Source organism: Bolinopsis microptera, chromosome 12, assembly GCF_026151205.1.
Source record: "Bolinopsis microptera isolate Bmic1 chromosome 12, MBARI_Bmic_1.0, whole genome shotgun sequence".
In the NCBI taxonomy this organism is placed as follows: domain Eukaryota; kingdom Metazoa; phylum Ctenophora; class Tentaculata; order Lobata; family Bolinopsidae; genus Bolinopsis; species Bolinopsis microptera.
This window is the reverse complement of record NC_087083.1, coordinates 14,440,480-14,461,301: the sequence shown is the minus strand read 5'-3', so window position 1 is coordinate 14,461,301 and position 20,822 is coordinate 14,440,480. Positions and strand designations below refer to the sequence as shown.

The window sequence follows — 20,822 nt, the reverse complement described above, 5'->3', positions numbered from 1 at the left end:
GTAGATAACATACCTAAAAGTAGATAACATACCTTAAAGTAGATAACATACCTCAAAGTAGATAACATACCTTAAAGTAGACAACATACCTTAAAGTAGATAACATACCTTAAAGTAGATAACATACCTTAAAGTAGATAACATACCTTAAAGTAGATAACATACCTTAAAGTAGATAACATACCTTAAAGTAGATAACATACCTTAAAGTAGATAACATACCTTAAAGTAGATAACATACCTTAAAGTAGATAACATACCTTAAAGTAGATAACATACCTTAAAGTAGATAACATACCTTAAAGTAGATAACATACCTTAAAGTAGATAACATACCTTAAAGTAGATAACATACCTTAAAGTAGATAACATACCTTAAAGTAGATAACATACCTCAAAGTAGATAACATACCTCAAAGTAGATAACATACCTTAAAGTAGATAACATACCTTAAAGTAGATAACATACCTTAAAGTAGATAACATACCTTAAAGTAGATAACATACCTTAAAGTAGATAACATACCTTAAAGTAGATAACATACCTTAAAGTAGATAACATACCTTAAAGTAGATAACATACCTTAAAGTAGATAAAATACCTTAAAGTAGATAACATACCTTAAAGTAGATAACATACCTTAAATTAGATAACATACCTTAAAATAGATAACATACCTTAAAGTAGATAACATACCTTAAAGTAGATAACATACCTTAAAGTAGATAACATACCTTAAAGTAGATAACATACCTTAAAGTAGATAACATACCTTAAAGTAGATAACATACCTTAAAGTAGATAACATACCTTAAAGTAGATAACATACCTTAAAGTAGATAACATACCTTAAAGTAGATAACATACCTTAAAGTAGATAACATACCTTAAAGTAGATAACATACCTTAAAGTAGATAAAATACCTTAAAGTAGATAACGTACCTTAAAGTAGATAACATACCTTAAATTAGATAACATACCTTAAAGTAGATAACATACCTTAAAGTAGATAACATACCTTAAAGTAGTTAACATACCTTAAAGTAGATAACATACCTTAAAGTAGATAACATACCTTAAAGTAGATAACATACCTTAAAGTAGATAACATACCTTAAAGTAGATAACATACCTTGAAGTAGATAACATACCTTAAAGTAGATAACATACCTTAAAGTAGATAACATACCTTAAAGTAGATAACATACCTAAAGGACAGGCGTTGCAGCTTTTTGGACAGTTTTCTCGCACGTTGGTGGCGTATTTTTCTGTAATAATATCATGTAACACAATGCAAGGAATCAATTAAAATCACAAACATGGCTTAAAAGTTGTTGGTCTACAATATGGGCAATTCCGGGGACAAAAATGCGGAAATGATTGATAAAGGAGTGATGTTACATTGTAAACAGAATGTTTGATAAAGGAATAATATTACTATGTAAACAGAACCCAGCCTCAGCCCATACTGGGCAGTTCTCAGCGAACTCTGGTTTGTCAGTACAATACCCACTGTCTGAAATGTGTGCATTAGTTCCCGCCATTGGGCTAATATAAGGGGGGGGGGGCCGGGGGGTTAGTATGGTCTGGGATGTGTGGGTATTACTTGAGATAATTGAGAGAATTTGGTGAAAAACCTGGAGGGTATTGAGCAAAATTCAGGTATTTACGCTGACGTCATCAAACCCCCTCCCACCTCCGCTGCTGACGTTGTAATATGCGAACCCTGAAACCTCCCTCATTATGAACTGCATACTGGTGCTATTAGGACTTTAGAGCAGTTTTTAGTTTTACTTACATAAATCCAGAAAGTTCTAAGCTCGGCCCTACAGCTCCTTTTGATTTTCATTATTTCTCTCAGTCTCTTAAACACAAATAGATTTCTCTTACCTGACCTATGTTATCTCAAGAAACAAAGCTTTCCAGAACTTTCATCTGAGTGTTCCTGCAGTACAAGTGCACCTGCAGTACAAATGCACCTGCAGTACAAGTGCACCTGCAGTACAAGTGCACCTGCAGTACAAGTGCACCTGCAGTACAAGTGCACCTGCAGTACAAGCGCACCTGCAGTACAAGCGTACCTGCAGTACAAGCGCACCTGCAGTACAAGCGCACCTGCAGTACAAGTGCACCTGCAGTACAAGTGCACCTGCAGTACAAGTGCACCTGCAGTACAAGTGCACCTGCAGTACAAGTGCACCTGCAGTACAAGTGCACCTGCAGTACAAGTGCACCTGCAGTACAAGTGTAACTGCAGTACAAGTGTACCTGCAGTACAAGCGTACCTGCTGTACAAGCGCACCTGCAGTACAAGTGCACCTGCAGTACAAGTGCACCTGCAGTACAAGTGTAACTGCAGTACAAGCGCACCTGCAGTACAAGCGTACATGCAGTACAAGCGTACATGCAGTACAAGCGTACCTGCAGTACAAGCGTACCTGCAGTACAAGCGTACCTGCAGTACAAGCGCACCTGCAGTACAAGCGCACCTGCAGTACAAGCGCACCTGCAGTACAAGCGCACCTGCAGTACAAGTGCACCTGCAGTACAAGTGTACAAGTGTTGAAGATAAGACTGACCCTGCTGTGCGAGGAGTGGTAGCACGTGACATGAGGCCACTAGTAGGAACATGCTGTATTGTGTACATTCTCCTGTCCTTCTCATCAACCAATCTATTGAGCCGTTATTAATACAGATTAGAATAAGTGTAAAATTGTGGGGAGATAAAGTTTTGAGATGTTAACAAGGAGCACCAACTAGATACAACAATAAAATAACTGTTACTGGGATTGCAAGCAATTATACTACTTTTAGTGGGAGCTCTATCACTCCAATCATAACAACCTGTCTTATTACACTTATTCCTTTGCTCGGCTACTATCATCGTTACTTCTCTCCCTTTTGTCCCTCTCTCTGTGTCCCTCTGTAGTCGTCAACGTGAGTTGTTACGGTGACTATTACAATGTCATATTCTAATAGATGTGGATACTGGCGGGGAGGTGATCATTGTTTGTTTACATTAATAGGGAACACATGTTCAGGAGGCTGAGGAGGTGATCATTGTTTGTTTACATTTTAGGTGTCGAACACATGTTCAGGAGGCTGAGGAGGTGATCATTGTTTGTTTACATTTTAGGTGTCGAACACATGTTCAGGAGGCTGAGGAGGTGTTACATATTTTGTATTATAGAAGGCTTGTAACACATGTAACGCCTTCTTGTTACCCCCCTTTGAGGACCCCGAATTATTTTCTGAACGAAAGCTCAAAAATAACCGAGAAATCGACCTTCTTATTAACTCATTTTGATGACCGTTTCTAACCTAAAATTGCACGAAAAATCGATTTAGCTAGGTTTCAGAACCTATAAACACTTCCTTATCCCTCGAAATCGATGTTTTATAGTTTAGAATGCAAGCAACAAGCAACATATATTTTGATCCTTCGGTTCTACAGCTCTTGACCTAGGGCTGAAACCGAAAGATCGAGGCAATCCTAACCTTAACTGATCGAACTTGAGCGAAGAGCAGAGTACGACAAAACACAGCAGGTAAGCATCTCATTTTTGTGACTGTTCCTCACCTGTACAACGTTGCACGAGAAATCGATTAAAGTTGGTTTTACAGCCCAATAACGCTTCCTTTTTTCTCAAAATTGTTGTGTTACTCAAACAAAGAAGTAAGAACATGTTGATTCTGCAACGAAAGAACAAGGAGATCGTCTCATTAACAACTCAAACAGGTTCTTTCACAATTTTCAGAGCAGAGCACGATATAGCAAAAGTCAAAAGAAACACAATAAAGGTATATAACAATCATAATAACAACTGAATTATATTTATTCGGACAACGGGCAGCCCTGATGTGCTCCGCGTCCGTGATTTCGACCAATTGTATTAGAGGTGTTCTGTCACGTGACGCTGATCCGTCCAATCACAACAGGAAGAGTGAGCAGAGGGACATTATATCGTATGTTTACATTTCTTATCTGTATTTGACCCTTTGTTCACATTGTTATCTCTGCCACAGGTTGGCAACTTCAAGGTGCTCTTATCTGCAGACTGCACCTCGGTACACACGCCATGATTACGTCATACAGAACTAGAAATTGTGTGAACCGTGATCATTACAATGAAACCGTGCCCACTGCCCATGTAAAATGCAAACTGTTGGGGGGGGGGGGGGGGGTTGGGTTGGGGGTTGTTTACGATAGTCAAACAATCTTGATAGTGTGTCAAGGTCTCTCCTCCAACTGACTGCTGTGCTTATCGTCCAGTCAGGAACAGAATAACAACATGATTTTTTAGTTATAGTATGTCTCGGCTGAACTGCGGAGATAAGTACAGTTTGCTGTAATATGTACAGTTTGCTGTAATATGTGGTCGCGATTATCAACTCAGTGGAATTTCAAATGATGAACTGTGCTTTAAGTTTACACCAACTGGAACCAAAGTAATATACCCATGAGTGCTCCCTAACTTAACTTGGACGGTAAGTGTTTGACAATAAAAACTAGGACACGAATTCTCTGACAATAAATGTATGTTACAGGAGCAGGCACTTGCGGTGTACACAAGGACGAGCATGGTTGTACCCATAATTGAAGTACCAGTTCAACATGGTCCAGTTTATTTTCAACAGGTTAGACAAATAACTCAAAATATCAATTGGTATGGTTCGAGTTCAATGGACCTCTCTTTAGTTCGTTAACCAGCTACATTTTATTTCGGTTCATGGGTCAGATCTTTGCTGTACGCTATTAAAATTTCTATTTAAAATCTACTTGTACTGAATGAAACAGGCAGATATTTTAGCTTGTACCGTACACTTTTGTGTCGTTTTTTCCTCCTCAGTCCCCCTCCTCCTCCGTGTTCTCTTCAGTCCTCCTCCTCCCTCCTCCTCCTCCTCCCCCAGTCCTCCTCCTTCTCCCCATTCTCCCCCTCTTCCTTGTCCTGATGTCCTCTTCAGTTCAGGTAAATTCAGGTATCGAGATCACAGATAACATCGATATGGAGGTCCTGGCTGGATATCATGGTCAACAAATTCAAGACCCTGGTTGGCGACGAACTACCGTCACTAGCGAAGTGCCAGAAAGCCCGCATGCTTCGCTTCCCATCCCAACACTAGGATCGTGATTGACTGTACCGAGGTATGATTTGAGTCCATTACCAGAATCGAATGAGCGGCTATAACTTTAGAGCTCAGACAGAATTACAACAGTCACAATAGATAAATTGACACAACATTTCACTTTAAACGTGACCAGTGAATTGGTGTTCTCTACAGCAGTACAATTACGGCGGGGTGCGAATTGTGATGTTCAAAATTTCATTTTGTTATTGCAGTTGTAGCAATTGAAAGTTCCTACAATCCACAGGTCCCAATTGAAGCTCCGTCCAACATTGAGTCGAGCGCCAAATGTTACAGCCATTATAAGTGTAAGTTCAGAAGATCATACCTTTCAGTAATGCTGAACTTGCAACGTAAATTACAGATCTTCTGCTTTCGTACCTCATACAATTTCCCCTGCATAATCATTCTGTTCCATCTCCAGCTACGCACACAGTCAAGTTACTAATCGGAATTGCGCCCAGTGGGGTAATCACGTATGTCAGCCGCTGTTACCCTGGTGGCACAACCGATAAGGAAATTGTAGTGGATAGTGCCATACTGCAGAAGGTGACTGTTGGTGACAACGTGATGGCTGACAAGGGGTTCCTCATTCACGACATTTTGCCCGAAGGTTAGTTCCAACCGTGCTACACTCGAAATATGAGATTTTTCTGAACGGGCCCCTATAACACTAACAGTTAAAACCAACTTAAATCGTAGTATTTATATTTTGTATCATGTATGCTGATTGCGAATCACCCAAATGATGCTCCTCTCGCGAGATAACGTGCTATGACCTATGGTTTCTAATTTCTCGTTAAGGTTTCAGCATACGCTTAAGTTAGAAATCGGGTTTGTGTTAGGGTTAGGGTCATTCTGGGTGGATAAGGTTTCAGAGCCAGCTAGAAAACGTGTTGAAACGTCACGTAACAGTCTAGTTGTGTGTAGAGTGATTAATCATCGTCCGGTTAGTTAAGAATAAGCGGAATAAAAAGCGAATTAAATTTCAGGAGTTACACTAAACATCCCAGCGGGGATGTGGGGCAAGACTCAGTTCACGCCGGAAGAAGTAGCAGCCAGCAGGAAAGTCAGCATCGCCCGCATCCACGTGGAACGCTCTATTGGCTATCTGAAGCGGTACAAGATTTTGGGAAACAAAGTTGTGGCGAAGATGTTGCCTTATCTGAGCGACATCGCATTCGTGTGTGCCCAACTGGTCAATTTGAACCCTGTTTTTTTAAGGGAGGTGGACAACGATTTTTTAAAAATGACCAGGGCTACTTGAATAAATAAAAAATTATGTTATTATTCTGTTCCTGACTGGACGATAAGCACCACAGTCAGTTGGAGGTATATTTTATTTAAACCTGCTAACTGCAGGTATATTTTATTTAAACCTGCTAACTGCAGGTATATCTTATTTAAACATGCTAACTGCAGGTATATCTTATTTAAACCTGCTAACTGCAGGTATATTTTATTTAAACCTGCTAACATTTCTTGTCAGAGAATTCGTGTCCTAGTTTTTATTGTCAAACACTTACCGTCCAAGTTAAGTTAGGGAGCACTCATGGGTATATTCTTTTGGTTCCAGTTGGTGTAAACTTAAAGCACAGTTCATCATTTGAAATTCCACTGAGTTGATAATCGCGACCACATATTACAGCAAACTGTACATATTACAGCAAACTGTACTTATCTCCGCAGTTCAGCCTAGACATACTATAACTAAACAAGAATTGCGCCCGTTGTTTCGTTTTGGCGGACGCTAGATTTCCATTTCACTATAACTATTAACCCCTTAGTTCCATGGCCAAATAATACGGTAAAATAATTCGGGCAAATTTTATTTGTGAAAAAAATTTATTCGGGTGACATGTTCCATGCCCAAATAATTTGCGTGCGGAAATCGATACGCGTATCGGTTGCGTCGGGTGGGATCGAGACTGCGACCACCTAAGTTTAAATTAGGATGAAAATTACGTTAACATCACGTAAACTAGTGTAACAACCAATGTGCAAAGCAAATTAGTGTCCTTCATATATTTTCTATAAACTTTTTTGTGTAAATTTAAGAAAATAGGGTTGACATATCTAAATTAAGTTGTTTGAACTTTCATAGTCAAGAATAATTCCTTCGCAATTAACATGTTTGACCAACTTAAATTAATATAAAGATATAAGGACTGGGGAGGGGATCATGTTTTGTGTCCGTTTTTGTCCGTTCGGTACCCTATATTTTCAAAACGGACAAAAAGTAGGGCGGACAAGAACGGAACAAAAACAGACAAGAATGTTGTGGAAATAACATTTAGATGCTTCCTCCTCCTCTTCCTCAGTCCTCCTCAGTCCTCCTCAGTCCTCCTCCTCCTCCTCCTCAGTCCTCCTCGTCCTTAGTCCTCCTCCTCCTCCTTCTCAGTCCTCCTCGTCCTTCGTCCTCCTTCTCAGTCCTCCTTGTCCTCCTCGTCCTCGTCCTCCTCCTGAGTCCTCGTCCTCCTCCTGAGTCTTCCTTCTCCTGAGTCCTTCTCCTCCTAAGTCCTCCTCATCCTCAGTCCTCCTCCTCCTCAGTCCTACTCGTCCTTAGTCCTCTTCCTCCTCCCCCTTCTTCTCAGTCCTCCTCCTCCTCTTCCTCAGTCCTCCTCAGTCATCCTCCTCAGTTCTCCTCAGTCGTCCTAAATATCAGATAATAAAACATTGGTTCTTGGGAACCCGAAAATGACTCACTGCAGCTCCTCAATAAAATGGCTAATCGTGTAATCGATGTGTAGTGTAATAGCGTTGTTATCATTAGTGTTATGATGATATGCGTTAGGTAATCCCGGAAACATTTAGGACAACGAAATGCAATTATAGTATTGATTACAACCGCAGCGACTATATTATTTGAGTGAAATTTAAAAAATTCGTGCGCAAGTTCACGAATTTTTTTAGCCCGAATATTTCAGTCGAAGCGAAAAATGTGGGTTAAAAATTCGGGCAAATTTTATTCGGGTGAAAAATTTGAGTGAAAATTCGGGCATGGAACTTAGGGGTAATATAAGCTCTAATCAGCTCTCCTTTACCTTATAATAATAATATTGAAACATCAGTACACTACGCGTGCCACGTACAAATTGGGCTTATAACCTAATATTATACATTACATCGTCTACATTAAACAACACAGTCGCGCCGCGCATTCATAGATCACAGGCTATTTATACATCACATCTCCGCAAGTAATCCTCGCGCGCGCAACTTTTTCGTTGCATGGTAACATACGGAAGTACGTACCGACGACATGTTCAGACCCACCTACTGCTATCTCCAAAATCCACGTTTTTCTGCAAAAACGTCCATTCGTAACCTTTCACTATTGCCTTTTTTCAAAAGGGTGAAAAGGAAAAAATCATGTTATTATTCTTAGTTGGAGGAGAGACCTTGACACACTATCAAGATTGTTTGACTATCGTAAACAACCCCCAACCCATCCCCCCCCCCCCCCCCCCCCAACAGTTTGCATTGTACATGGGCAGTGGGCACGGTTTCATTGTAATGATCACGGTTCACACAATTTCTAGTTCTGTATGACGTAATCATGGCGTGTGTACCGAGGTGCAGTCTGCAGATAAGAGCACCTTGAAATTGCCAACCTGTGGCAGAGATAACAATGTGAACAAAGGGTCAAATACAGATAAGAAATGTAAACATACGATATAATGTCCCTCTGCTCACTCTTCCTGTTGTGATTGGACGAATCAGCGTCACGTGACAGAACACCTCTAATACAATTGGTCGAAATCACGGACGCGGAGCACATCAGGGCTGCCCGTTGTCCGAATAAATATAATTCAGTTGTTATTTAAATGATTGTTATATACCTTTACTTGTTTCTTTTGACTTTTGCTATATCGTGCTCTGCTCTGAAAATTGTGATAGAACCTGTTTGAGTTGTTAATGAGACAATCTCCTTGTTCTTTCGTTGCAGAATCAACATGTTCTTTGTTTGAGTAACACAACAATTTTGAGGAAAAAGGGAAGCGTTATTGGGCTGTAAAACCAATTTTAATCGATTTCTCGTGCAACGTTGTACAGGTGAGGAACAGTCACAAAAATGAGTTGCTTACCTGCTGTGTTTTGTCGAACTCTGCTCTTCGCTCAAGTTCGATCAGTTAAGGTTAGGATTGCCTCGATCTTTCGGTTTCAGCCCTAGGTCAAGAGCTGTAGAACCGAAGGATCAAAATATATGTTGCTTGTTGCTTGCATTCTAAACTATAAAACATCGATTTTGAGGGATAAGGAAGTGTTTATAGGTTCTGAAACCTAGCTAAATCGATTTTTCGTGCAGTTTTAGGTTAGAAACGGTCATCAAAATGAGTTAATAAGAAGGTCGATTTCTCGGTTATTTTTGAGCTTTCGTTCAGAAAATAATTCGGGGTCCTCAAAGGGGGGTAACAAGAAGGCGTTACATGTGTTACAAGCCTTCTATAATAAAAAATATGTAACACCTCCTCAGCCTCCTGAACATGTGTTCCACCTAAAATGTAAACAAACAATGATCACCTCCTCAGCCTCCTGAACATGTGTTCCCTATTAATGTAAACAAACAATGATCACCTCCCCGCCAGTATCCACATCTATAATAGCAGGTATTAAATTTGATGCCGAAACTGGTGGTCAGGAAGGTGTTACTTCTGAGTGTTGAATATAAATATGACATGTAGTCTAGGAAAACGTAACATAATTAATTAAAAACTGTATTCACCTGGCCGTTTCAGCACATTGGTTTATCTGGTTAACAGTCTAGTAGCGTGGGCTCAGTCAGACTAACTATTACTGGACATAGGAATAAAATAAACCAGTTAACTGAAGAACGGAGTGGGGGGGGGGGGCCGGAGGTAGGGGAGGGGAGGGCCGGAGGTGGGGGAGGGGGGGTGCAACAACTTATATAGCAAAGTTGATGATGAATTTCAATTACTTAAATAAATTTAAAATCAATTAAGCGAACCAAATGAAGATCCCTTTTCAGACTTGAATACAACACGGAATAGGATGAGGAGAAGCATTCGTTTAGCAACGAAGAGAAGCATACGCAGCGTACGTGGCCAACGTGAGTTAATTCATAATTGAGGGGTAAACTGGTAACTTAGGTTATTAACATAACAAGTAATTACAGTGGATAACGTTAGAGTAGAGTAACGTTAGAGTAGAGTAACGTTAGAGTAGAGTAACGTTAGATTAGAGTAACGTTAGAGTAGAGTAACGTTAGAGTAGAGTTACGTTAGAGTAGAGTAACGTTAGAGTAGAGTAACGTTAGAGTAGAGTAACGTTAGAGTAGAGTAACGTTAGAGTAGAGTAACTTTAGAGTAGAGTAACGTTAGAGTAGAGTAACGTTAGAGTAGAGTAACGTTAGAGTAGAGTAACGTTAGAGTAGAGTAACGTTAGAGTAGAGTAACGTTAGAGTAGAGTAACGTTAGAGTAGAGTAACGTTAGAGTAGAGTAACGTTAGAGTAGAGTAACGTTAGAGTAGAGTAACGTTAGAGTAGAGTAACGTTAGAGTAGAGTAACGTTAGAGTAGAGTAACGTTAGAGTAGAGTAACGTTAGAGTAGAGTAACGTTAGAGTAGAGTAACGTTAGAGTAGAGTAACGTTAGAGTAGAGTAACGTTAGAGTAGAGTAACGTTAGAGTAGAGTAACGTTAGAGTAGAGTAACGTTAGAGTAGAGTAACGTTAGAGTAGAGTAACGTTAGAGTAGAGTAACGTTAGAGTAGAGTAACGTTAGAGTAGAGTAACGTTAGAGTAGAGTAACGTTAGAGTAGAGTAACGTTAGAGTAGAGTAACGTTAGAGTAGAGTAACGTTAGAGTAGAGTAACGTTAGAGTAGAGTAACGTTAGAGTAGAGTAACGTTAGAGTAGAGTAACGTTAGAGTAGAGTAACGTTAGAGTAGAGTAACGTTAGAGTAGAGTAACGTTAGAGTAGAGTAACGTTAGAGTAGAGTAACGTTAGAGTAGAGTAACGTTAGAGTAGAGTAACGTTAGAGTAGAGTTACGTTAGAGTAGAGTAACGTTAGAGTAGAGTAACGTTAGAGTAGAGTTACGTTAGAGTAGAGTAACGTTAGAGTAGAGTAACGTTAGAGTAGAGTAACGTTAGAGTAGAATAACGTTAGAGTAGAGTTACGTTAGAGTAGAGTAACGTTAGAGTAGAGTAACGTTAGAGTAGAGTAACGTTAGAGTAGAGTAACTTTAGAGTAGAGTAACGTTAGAGTAGAGTAACGTTAGAGTAGAGTAACGTTAGAGTAGAGTAACGTTAGAGTAGAGTTACGTTAGAGTAGAGTAACGTTAGAGTAGAGTAACGTTAGAGTAGAGTAACGTTAGAGTAGAGTAACGTTAGAGTAGAGTTACGTTAGAGTAGAGTAACGTTAGAGTAGAGTAACGTTAGAGTAGAGTAACGTTAGAGTAGAGTAACGTTAGAGTAGAGTAACGTTAGAGTAGAGTAACGTTAGAGTAGAGTAACGTTAGAGTAGAGTAAAGTTAGAGTAGAGTAACTTTAGAGTAGAGTCCCCAGTAGAGTAACGTTTTAGGTTAGAGTATGAATCGCCTATTAGTCTGATTAATTAAATATTGCTAAATTTGATGGCACCTTGAAACTGCAATGATGACTTGTTTCCAAGGAGAATGATTGAATGAGAGAAGAAAAAGTAAAAGCATTAATTTTCGTGAGGAATAGATTTTCGAGTTTTTATGGAAGCAAAAATTCGCGAATTGTTTGCTATGCAAACAATTTTCAGTTTGTAAATGTTATAATTTTAAATGTTTACAATTAGTTACATCTCCCCTCTACATACCCAGTAAATATTACTAATAATTATACTATAATTAGTTATTAATTAGTTAATTAGTTAAATAGTTAATTAGTTAATTAGTTAATTAGTTAATTAGTTAATTAGTTATAACTCCTTCTCCAGCTACTCCTGTAATTAGACGTGATAAGGACTACATCCCTAAAGTTGGTGGTTCTGCTATCAGGAAAGCTAAAGAAACAGGAAACTCTACTTCTGTATCCAAAGGAAACTCTACCAAGGGAGGTCCAGCTGCTAGTGGCAAGAAGAAGCGTGCAGCCTGGGATATTAAAGGTAGGTGTGGGGCCGGGGGGGGGGGGGGGACAAGTGTCGCCCCTTTTAATATTAGCAACATAACTGCTAGTGATATAAATAATAGCAACAGTTCCTTGCTAGTAACATTGCTAGTAACATTCTCTATCCAGGCCGACTTGAAGACGTGACAAGTCTGTACAACTCTCTGAAAGAAGAGAGGGGGAGTATGGAGGAGAAGCTGGTAGAGTTGGAGGATGATGTGAATCAGAAGACTGGGGACCTGGACATGTTAAAAATAGAGGTAGTGTTTATAGCTTTTAACAGTTAAATTATAAAGTACATGTTAAAAATAGAGGTAGTGTTTTTAGCATTTAACAGTTAAATTATAAAGTACATGTTAAAAATAGAGGTAGTGTTTTTAGCATTTAACAGTTAAATTATAAAGTACATGTTAAAAATAGAGGTAGTGTTTTTAGCATTTAACAGTTAAATTATAAAGTACATGTTAAAAATAGAGGTAGTGTTTTTAGCATTTAACAGTTAAATTATAAAGTACATGGTAAAAATAGAGGTAGTGTTTTTAGCATTTAACAGTTAAATTATAAAGTACATGTTAAAAATAGAGGTAGTGTTTTTAGCATTTAACAGTTAAATTATAAAGTGCCAGTGTATAGTTTATCCAGCTACCGAAACAAGAAAACAACAAATCGAGTAATTTAATTAATATTCCAATATCTACCATATTTTCATTGGTTATGGTGCCAAGTTTCATTAAAAATTGAAATGACTGGAGATCCTTGTAGAGATTAGATATGGTTTCTGTTGTAGATTTACTGACTTATATTTAGTTAAAGTAACGTACCCTACAGAACGTGCAGTTGAAAGAGGATTTGAGCACGACAACAGTGCAGCTAACTGAGATAAACACTAAGTGTCACGAGCAAACCTTCAAGTTAGACGAGGCTATTATTGAGAGGAACGAGAAGGTGTCATCTTATGAGCGGATAAAGCGCGAGGTGGGAATAATATAAACTACCTGGTTACCTGGTTACCTGGTTACCTGGTTACCTGGTTACCTGGTTACCTGGTTACCTTACTTTGTTGTGACTATAAACTACTTTGATGTTAGATGTTATTGTCGTTAACTAATGAATATACGTGCAGCGTGATGAACTGGAAGAAGATTTCTCCCGTACGAAGTCTAAGATGAGGGAGGCAGAGAACAGAGCAGATGATTTAGAGAGAGATTTGAGGAGAGCTAACAATTTTAGGGAGGAGGCGGAGGAAGAGCTGGTTAAGAGCAAGAAACGTGAAGGACAACTCAATGAGAAGGTATGATTGATATGCTTTGAAAAAAGCCCCCCTGCCCCCCCCCCCCCCCCCCCCCCCCCCCCCCCCTTTGCAAAAGTTTGAGAGTGAAATCTTTAAAAAAATTGTAAATTCTGCATTCCCGCAGAGAAATGCTTGTGGCAAATTTGTTCCCAGACTTTATTCACAATTCCCCAACTAGCAAGTAGCAAGTTTAATTAATCAGATATCTCGACTGATAAAAACCTAGGACCTAGAACCTGGGTGGGGCCTCTGAATCCTCGAATGAGTAGATACAGTATATCATCTGCAAAGTTGCAGGTCTCAATATGAAACTAGGCTATATTATAGGACCCAATGAACGTGCACTGACTTATTATGTATATTATGGGATTAGACGTTAAAATTGGAAATGAAAATCATATGTCGCAACATCTCTCACAGCCTGACTTGGTAACTACATACCTTTGTACCACCTAGCTGATCACATAATCCGTCCACTTCGGTTATTGTTCCTTCCGTTTTGCAAGGAAGCCTTTGCAATTACTAAGTTACCACTACTACTTACAATTGAGGTATTTTAAATCTTTACTTCTTGTACCACCAACCTTGCTGCATATTCTACTTATTACTGGATTTCCTAACCAATGAGTTCACCGGTAGCTTCCATAATATCCATTATCTAGTAAGGAATTTTCCGTAACCCTGCTCAGTATTGTCTCAAGATATTTTATATAAATTTACTCTCATCAAATTAAGTCTGATAATTCTGGTATTTAATCACGTCTGCATGATTTCTATCAAAGTGTTTAACTTTTACTAGGAACCTAGCCGGGGTATCGCCGAGAGTATAGCCGAGAATCGAGATGTATTTTAATGGTTTCATAATATGTATAAGAGGCACGGTCATGCTTATTGTTTGACAGCATTGTGATAGTAACATCTCCCCAGATAGAGGAACTGAATGAGGAGATAAAGAAGCTAAACTGTACAATAGCCAGTAGAGACAACAAGATATGTGACATTGAGAGGACCCTAGAGAAAGAGAGGGGAGAGAAGGGGGATGTGCACAATATACTGCGGAGGAAGGAACAACATATAGAGCAACTGGATACTAATGTTAGTGAAACTCTTATTAAATACTATTTTATATTTACTATATTAAATACTATTAACTCATCGGTAATTAAACTGGTACATACCAGGTGCAACATCACATTCCTAGTTTCAATACATGTACAGTTTAACTTCTCTAGTGAGATGTGACATATTCATCCCTGAGAGAAGAATGTGGTCCTTTATCTTGCATGTACTTTAATCCTACTAACACCTTATCTTGCATGTACTTTAATCCTACTAACACCTTATCTTGCATGTACTTTAATCCTACTAACACCTTATCTTGCATGTACTTTAATCCTACTAACACCTTATCTTGCATGTACTTTAATCCTACTAACACCTTATCTTGCCTGTACTTTAATCTTACTAACACCTTATCTTGCCTCTACTTTAATCCTACTAACACCTTATCTTGCCTCTACTTTTATCCTACTAACACCTTATCTTGCCTGTACTTCAATCCTACTAATACCTTATCTTGCCTGTACTTTAATCCTACTAACACCTTATCTTGCCTCTACTTTAATCCTACTAACACATTATCTTGCCTCTACTTTAATCCTACTAACACCTTATCTTGCCTCTACTTTAATCCTACTAACACCTTATCTTGCCTGTACTTTAATCCTACTAACACCTTATCTTGCATGTACTTTAATCCTATTAACACCTTATCTTGCCTGTACTTTAATCCTACTAACACCTTATCTTGCCTGTACTTTAATCCTACTAACACCTTATCTTGCCTGTACTTTAATCCTACTAACACCTTATCTTGCCTCTACTTTAATCTTACTAAACCCAACAATAACAGTTGACCCCTTCAGATTGCTTCTTTGGAGCAGAACATCAAGGAATTGGGTGATACTGTTAGCGAGAAGAATAGCAGTATAGATAAATTAGAAGGGAACCTCTCCAAGGAGCAGCGCAATCACAGAGGTATTATATTTGTACTGGGCAGGCTCACAGAGGTATTCTATTTGTACTGGGCAGGCTCACAGAGGTATTCTATTTGTACTGGGCAGGCTCACAGAGGTATTCTATTTGTACTGGGCAGGCTCACAGAGATATTCTATTTGTACTGGGCAGGCTCACAGAGGTATTATATTTGTACTGGGCAGGCTCACAGAGGTATTCTATTTGTACTGGGCAGGCTCACAGAGGTATTCTATTTGTACTGGGCAGGCTCACAGAGGTATTCTATTTGTACTGGGCAGGCTCACAGAGGTATTATATTTGTACTGGGCAGGCTCACAGAGGCATTCTATTTGTACTGGGCAGGCTCACAGAGGTATTATATTTGTACTGGGCAGGCTCACAGAGGTATTCTATTTGTACTGGGCAGGCTCACAGAGGTATTCTATTTGTACTGGGCAGGCTCACAGAGGTATTCTATTTGTACTGGGCAGGCTCACAGAGGTATTCTATTTGTACTGGGCAGGCTCACAGAGATATTCTATTTGTACTGGGCAGGCTCACAGAGGTATTATATTTGTACTGGGCAGGCTCACAGAGGTATTCTATTTGTACTGGGCAGGCTCACAGAGGTATTCTATTTGTACTGGGCAGGCTCACAGAGGTATTCTATTTGTACTGGGCAGGCTCACAGAGGTATTATATTTGTACTGGGCAGGCTCACAGAGGTATTCTATTTGTACTGGGCAGGCTCACAGAGGTATTATATTTGTACTGGGCAGGCTCACAGAGGTATTCTATTTGTACTGGGCAGGCTCACAGAGGTATTCTATTTGTACTGGGCAGGCTCACAGAGGTATTCTATTTGTACTGGGCAGGCTCACAGAGGTATTATATTTGTACTGGGCAGGCTCACAGAGGTATTATATTTGTACTGGGCAGGCTCACAGAGGTATTATATTTGTACTGGGCAGGCTCACAGGGGTATTCTATTTTTACTGGGCAGGCTCACAGGGGTATTCTATTTGTACTGGGCAGGCTCACAGGGGTATTCTGGGGGGGGGGCTCATGTTTTTTTGTCCGTTTTTGTCCGTTTGGCAGCTGTATTTTCAAAACGGACAAAAAATAAAGCGGACAAAAACGGACAAAAACGGACAAAAACGGACAAAAAATAACAAAAATTGAAATAACATTTAGATGCTTCCTCCTCCTCCTCCTCCTCCTCCTCCTCCTCCTCCTCCTCCTCCTCCTCCTCCTCCTCCTCCTCCTCCTCCTCAGCCATCCTCCTCAGCCATCCTCCTCAGTCCCTCCTCAGTCCTCCTCAGTCCTCCTCCTCTGCAATCCTCATCATCCTCCTCAGTCCTCCTCCTCCTGGGTCCTCCTCCTCCTCTTCATCCTCCTCCTCTTCCTCCTCAGTCCTCTGTCCTTCTCCTCAGTCCTCCTCCTCCTCCTCCTCAGTTCTCCTCCTTCTCATTCCTCCTTCTGAGTCCTCCTCATTCCTCCTTCTGAGTCCTCCTCCTCCTCTTTCTCCTGAGTCCTCCTCCTGGGTCCTCTTTCTCCTCCTCCTTCTCATTCCTCCTTCTGAGTCCTCCTCATTCCTCCTTCTGAGTCCTCCTCCTCCTCTTTCTCCTGAGTCCTCCTCCTGGGTCCTCTTTCTCCTCCTCCTTCTCAGTCCTCCTCCTCCTCCCTCTCAGTCATCCTCCTCAGTCATCCTCCTCAGCCATCCTCCTCAGCCATCCTCTTCAGCGATCCTCCTCAGTACTCCTCAGTCCTCCTCCTTCTCAGTCCTCCTCAGTCCTCCTCCTCAGTCATCCTTCTCCTCCTCCTCCTCCTCCTCCTCCAGGGGGGATCCTGTTTTTTATCCGTTTTTTCCGTTCGGAACCCTATATTATCAAAACGGACAAAAAATAGAGCGGACAAAAACGGACAAAAAATAACAAAAATGGAAATAATATTTAGATGCTTCCTCCTCCTCCTCAGTCTTCCTCAGTCATCCTCCTCCTCCTCCTGAGTCCTCCTCCTGGGTCCTCCTCCTGGGACCTCCTCCTCTTGGGTCCACCTCCTCTTCATCCTCCTCCTCTTCCTCCTCAGTCCTCAGTTCTCCTCCTCAGCTCAGTCCTCCTTCTCAGTCCTCCTCCTCATCCTTTTCCTCAGTCCTCCTCCTCAGTCCTGCCCAGTCCCCTCCTCCTTCTATTCACTCCTCCTCCTCCTCCTCCTCCTCCTCCTCCTCCTCCTCAGTCCTCCTCCTCCTCAGTCCTCCTCCTTCTCAGTCCTCCTCCTCCTCCTCAGTCCTCCTCCTCCTCAGTCATCCTCCTCAGTCCTTCTCCTCCTCAGTCCTTCTCCTCTTCCTCCGCCTCCTCAGTCTTCCTCATATTCCTCAGTCCTCCCCCAGTCACCCTCCTCCTCAGTCCTCCCCCAGTCACCCTCCTCCTCATCCTCATCCTCCTCATCAGTCCTCCTTCGCCTTCTCAGTCCTCCTCTTCAGTCCTCCTCCTCCTTTTCCTGGTTCCTCCTCCTCAGTCCGCATTCTCCTCCTCAGTCCTTCTCAGTCCTTTCCCCAGTCACCCTCCTCCTCATCCTCCTCATCAGTCCTCCTTCTCCTTAGTCCTCCTCCTCAGTCCTCCTCCTCCTCCTCCTGGGTTCTCCTCCTGGATCCCTCTTCTCCTCCTCAGTCCTTCTCCTCCTCCTCTGTTATCCTCCTCCTCCTCCTTCTCCTCCTGGGTCCTCCTCCTTCTGCTCACCAGTCCTCCTCCTCAGTCCTCCTCATCCTCTTCATCCACTTACTTCTCCTCCTCATCAGTCCTCATCAGTCCTCCTCCTCCAAGTCATCCTCCTCCTCTTGGGGCCTTTTCCTGTGTCCTCCTCCTCCTGGGTCCTCCTCCTCAGTCCTCTTCCTCTTCCTTCTCCTCAGTCCTTCTCCTCCTCTTCCTTCTCCTCAGTCCTTCTCCTCTTCCTCCTCCTCAGTCTTCCTCCTCCTCAATCCTTTCCCCAGTCACCCTCCTCCTCATCCTCATCCTCATCCTCCTCATCAGTCCTCCTTCTCCTTCTCAGTCCTCCTTCTCAGTCCTCCTCCTCCTCTTCTTCCTGGTTCCTCCTCCTGGGTCCTCCTTCTCCTCCTCAGTCCTCCTCCTCTTCCTGGGTCCTCCTGACCCTCCTCAGTCTTCTTTCTCCTTCTACTCCTCAGTCCTCCTCCTCCTCAATCCTCCTCTTCCTCCTAAGTCCTCCCCTCCTCAGTCCTCCTAAGTCCCTCCCATTCTCAGTCCTCCTCCTCATCAGTCCTCTTCACCAGTCCTCCTCCTCAGTCCTCCTTATCCTCATCCTTCATCTCCTTCCTTCATCTCCTTTCTCCTCCTCATCCTCCTCGTACACCTCCTCCTCATCAGTCCTCCTCCTCACTCCTCCTCCTCCTCGTCCTTAGTCCTCTTTATCAGTCCTCATCAGTCCTCATCAGTCCTCCTCCTCCCCAGTCCTCCTTTTGGGGCCTTTTCCTGGGTCCTCCTCCTGGGTCCTCCTACTCTTGGGTCCTCCTCCTCTTGGGTCCTCCTCCTCATCCTTCTCCTTAGTCCTCCTCCTCCTCAGTCCTCCTCTTGAGTCCCTTCTTCTCCTCCTCCTCCTATTCATTCCTCCTCCTCAGTCTCCTTCTCAGTCTCACTCCTCCTTCTCAGTCATCCTCCTCCTCTTCTTCCTGGTTCCTCCTCTTGGGTCCTCCTTCTCCTCCTCAGTCCTCCTCCTCTTCCTCCTCTTCCTGGGTCCTCCTGATCCTCCTCAGTCTTCTTCCTCCTTCTACTCCTCAGTCCTCCTCCTGCTCAATCCTCCTCTTCCTCCTAAGTCCTCCCCTCCTCAGTCCTCCTAAGTCCTCCCCTTCTCAGTCCTCCTCCTCATCAGTCCTCTTCACCAGTCCTCCTCCTCAGTCCTCCTTATCCTCATCCTTTATCTCCTTTCTCCTCCTCATCCTCCTCATACACCTCCTTCTCCTCACCAGTCCTCCTCCTCCTCCTCCTCCTCCTCCTCGTCCTTAGTCCTATTTATCAGTCCTCATCAGTCCTCATCCGTCCTCCTCCTCCCCAGTCCTTCTCCTCCTCCTCCTCCTCCTCGTCCTTAGTCCTCTTTATCAGTCCTCATCAGTCCTCATCGGTCCTCCTCCTCCCCAGTCCTCCTCATGGGGCCTTTTCCTAGTCCTCCTCCTCTTGGGTCCTCCTCCTCTTGAGTCCTTCTTCTCCTCCTCCTATTGATTCCTCCTCCTCAGTTCTCCTTCTCAGTCTCACTCCTCCTCAGCCCCCCTCCTCTCCCTCCTCAGTCCCCCTCCTCAGTCCCCCCTCCTCCTTTTCCTCTCTTTCATCTCTCAATAATTTGTTCAATTTATAATTATTGTTGGTGTTATTGTTAACATAATTTATTGTTATATACTAAAATGTTTTTAAGCGCATTTGAGTCTGACTCAAAATGTGCTCAAGAATCTTTGTGTTTAACAAAGTTTTACTCTCCAGTAATAAAACTTTTCATCCCTTTTTATGTTATTAAAAAATGTGTAGACTAGGTATTCTTTGTGCCTAATTGAAGATTAAAAGTTTGAGAAAGGACCATGGTCATTAACCGGGCTACCCATTTCTGCAGATAGCCTGTTACAAATTGTGGAGAAAATTTAAATCAAAAGTTAAAATTTTTGTCCGTTTTTGTCCGTTTTTGTCCGTTTTTGTCCGTTTGGCAGCTATATTTTCAAAACGGACAAAAATTAACGGACAAAAACGGACAAAAACGGACAAAAAATAACATGATCCCCCCCCCCCCCCCCCCCCCCCCCCCCCCCCCCCCCCCCCGTATTCTATTTGTACTGGGCAGGCTCACAGAGGTATTCTATTTGTACTGGGCAGGCTCACAGGGGTATTCTATTTGTACTGGGCAGGCTCACAGGGGTATTCTATTTGTACTGGGCAGGCTCACAGGGGTATTCTATTTTTACTGGGCAGGCTCAAGGGGTATTCTATTTGTACTGGGCAGGCTCACAGAGGTATTCTATTTGTACTGGGCAGGCTCACAGAGGTATTATATTTGTACTGGGCAGGCTCACAGGGGTATTCTATTTTACTGGGCAGGCTCACAGGGGTATTCTATTTGTACTGGGCAGGCTCACAGGGGTATTCTATTTGTACTGGGCAGGCTCACAGGGGTATTCTATTTGTACTGGGCAGGCTCACAGGGGTATTCTATTTGTACTGGGCAGGCTCACAGAGGTATTCTATTTGTACTGGGCAGGCTCACAGAGGTATTCTATTTGTACTGGGCAGGCTCACAGGG

General features: G+C 42.0%; 2 protein-coding genes across 2 annotated transcripts in view; one reads left to right on the top strand and one right to left on the bottom strand.

Moving 5' to 3' along the window:
• Window positions 1-20,822, top strand: part of LOC134823946 (uncharacterized) — a 40,995-nt gene that overhangs the window by 6,506 nt on the left and 13,667 nt on the right. The window contains exons 7-13 of the mRNA XM_063835542.1: window positions 10,120-10,200; window positions 12,054-12,221; window positions 12,353-12,483; window positions 13,052-13,198; window positions 13,347-13,514; window positions 14,442-14,609; window positions 15,440-15,551. Coding sequence (XP_063691612.1) covers window positions 10,120-10,200; window positions 12,054-12,221; window positions 12,353-12,483; window positions 13,052-13,198; window positions 13,347-13,514; window positions 14,442-14,609; window positions 15,440-15,551 — 975 coding nt within the window. The remainder of the gene's footprint in view (window positions 1-10,119; window positions 10,201-12,053; window positions 12,222-12,352; window positions 12,484-13,051; window positions 13,199-13,346; window positions 13,515-14,441; window positions 14,610-15,439; window positions 15,552-20,822) is intronic.
• Window positions 1-20,822, bottom strand: part of LOC134824383 (ubiquitin conjugation factor E4 B-like) — an 80,113-nt gene that overhangs the window by 55,216 nt on the left and 4,075 nt on the right. The gene's annotated exons all lie outside the window — the stretch shown is intronic.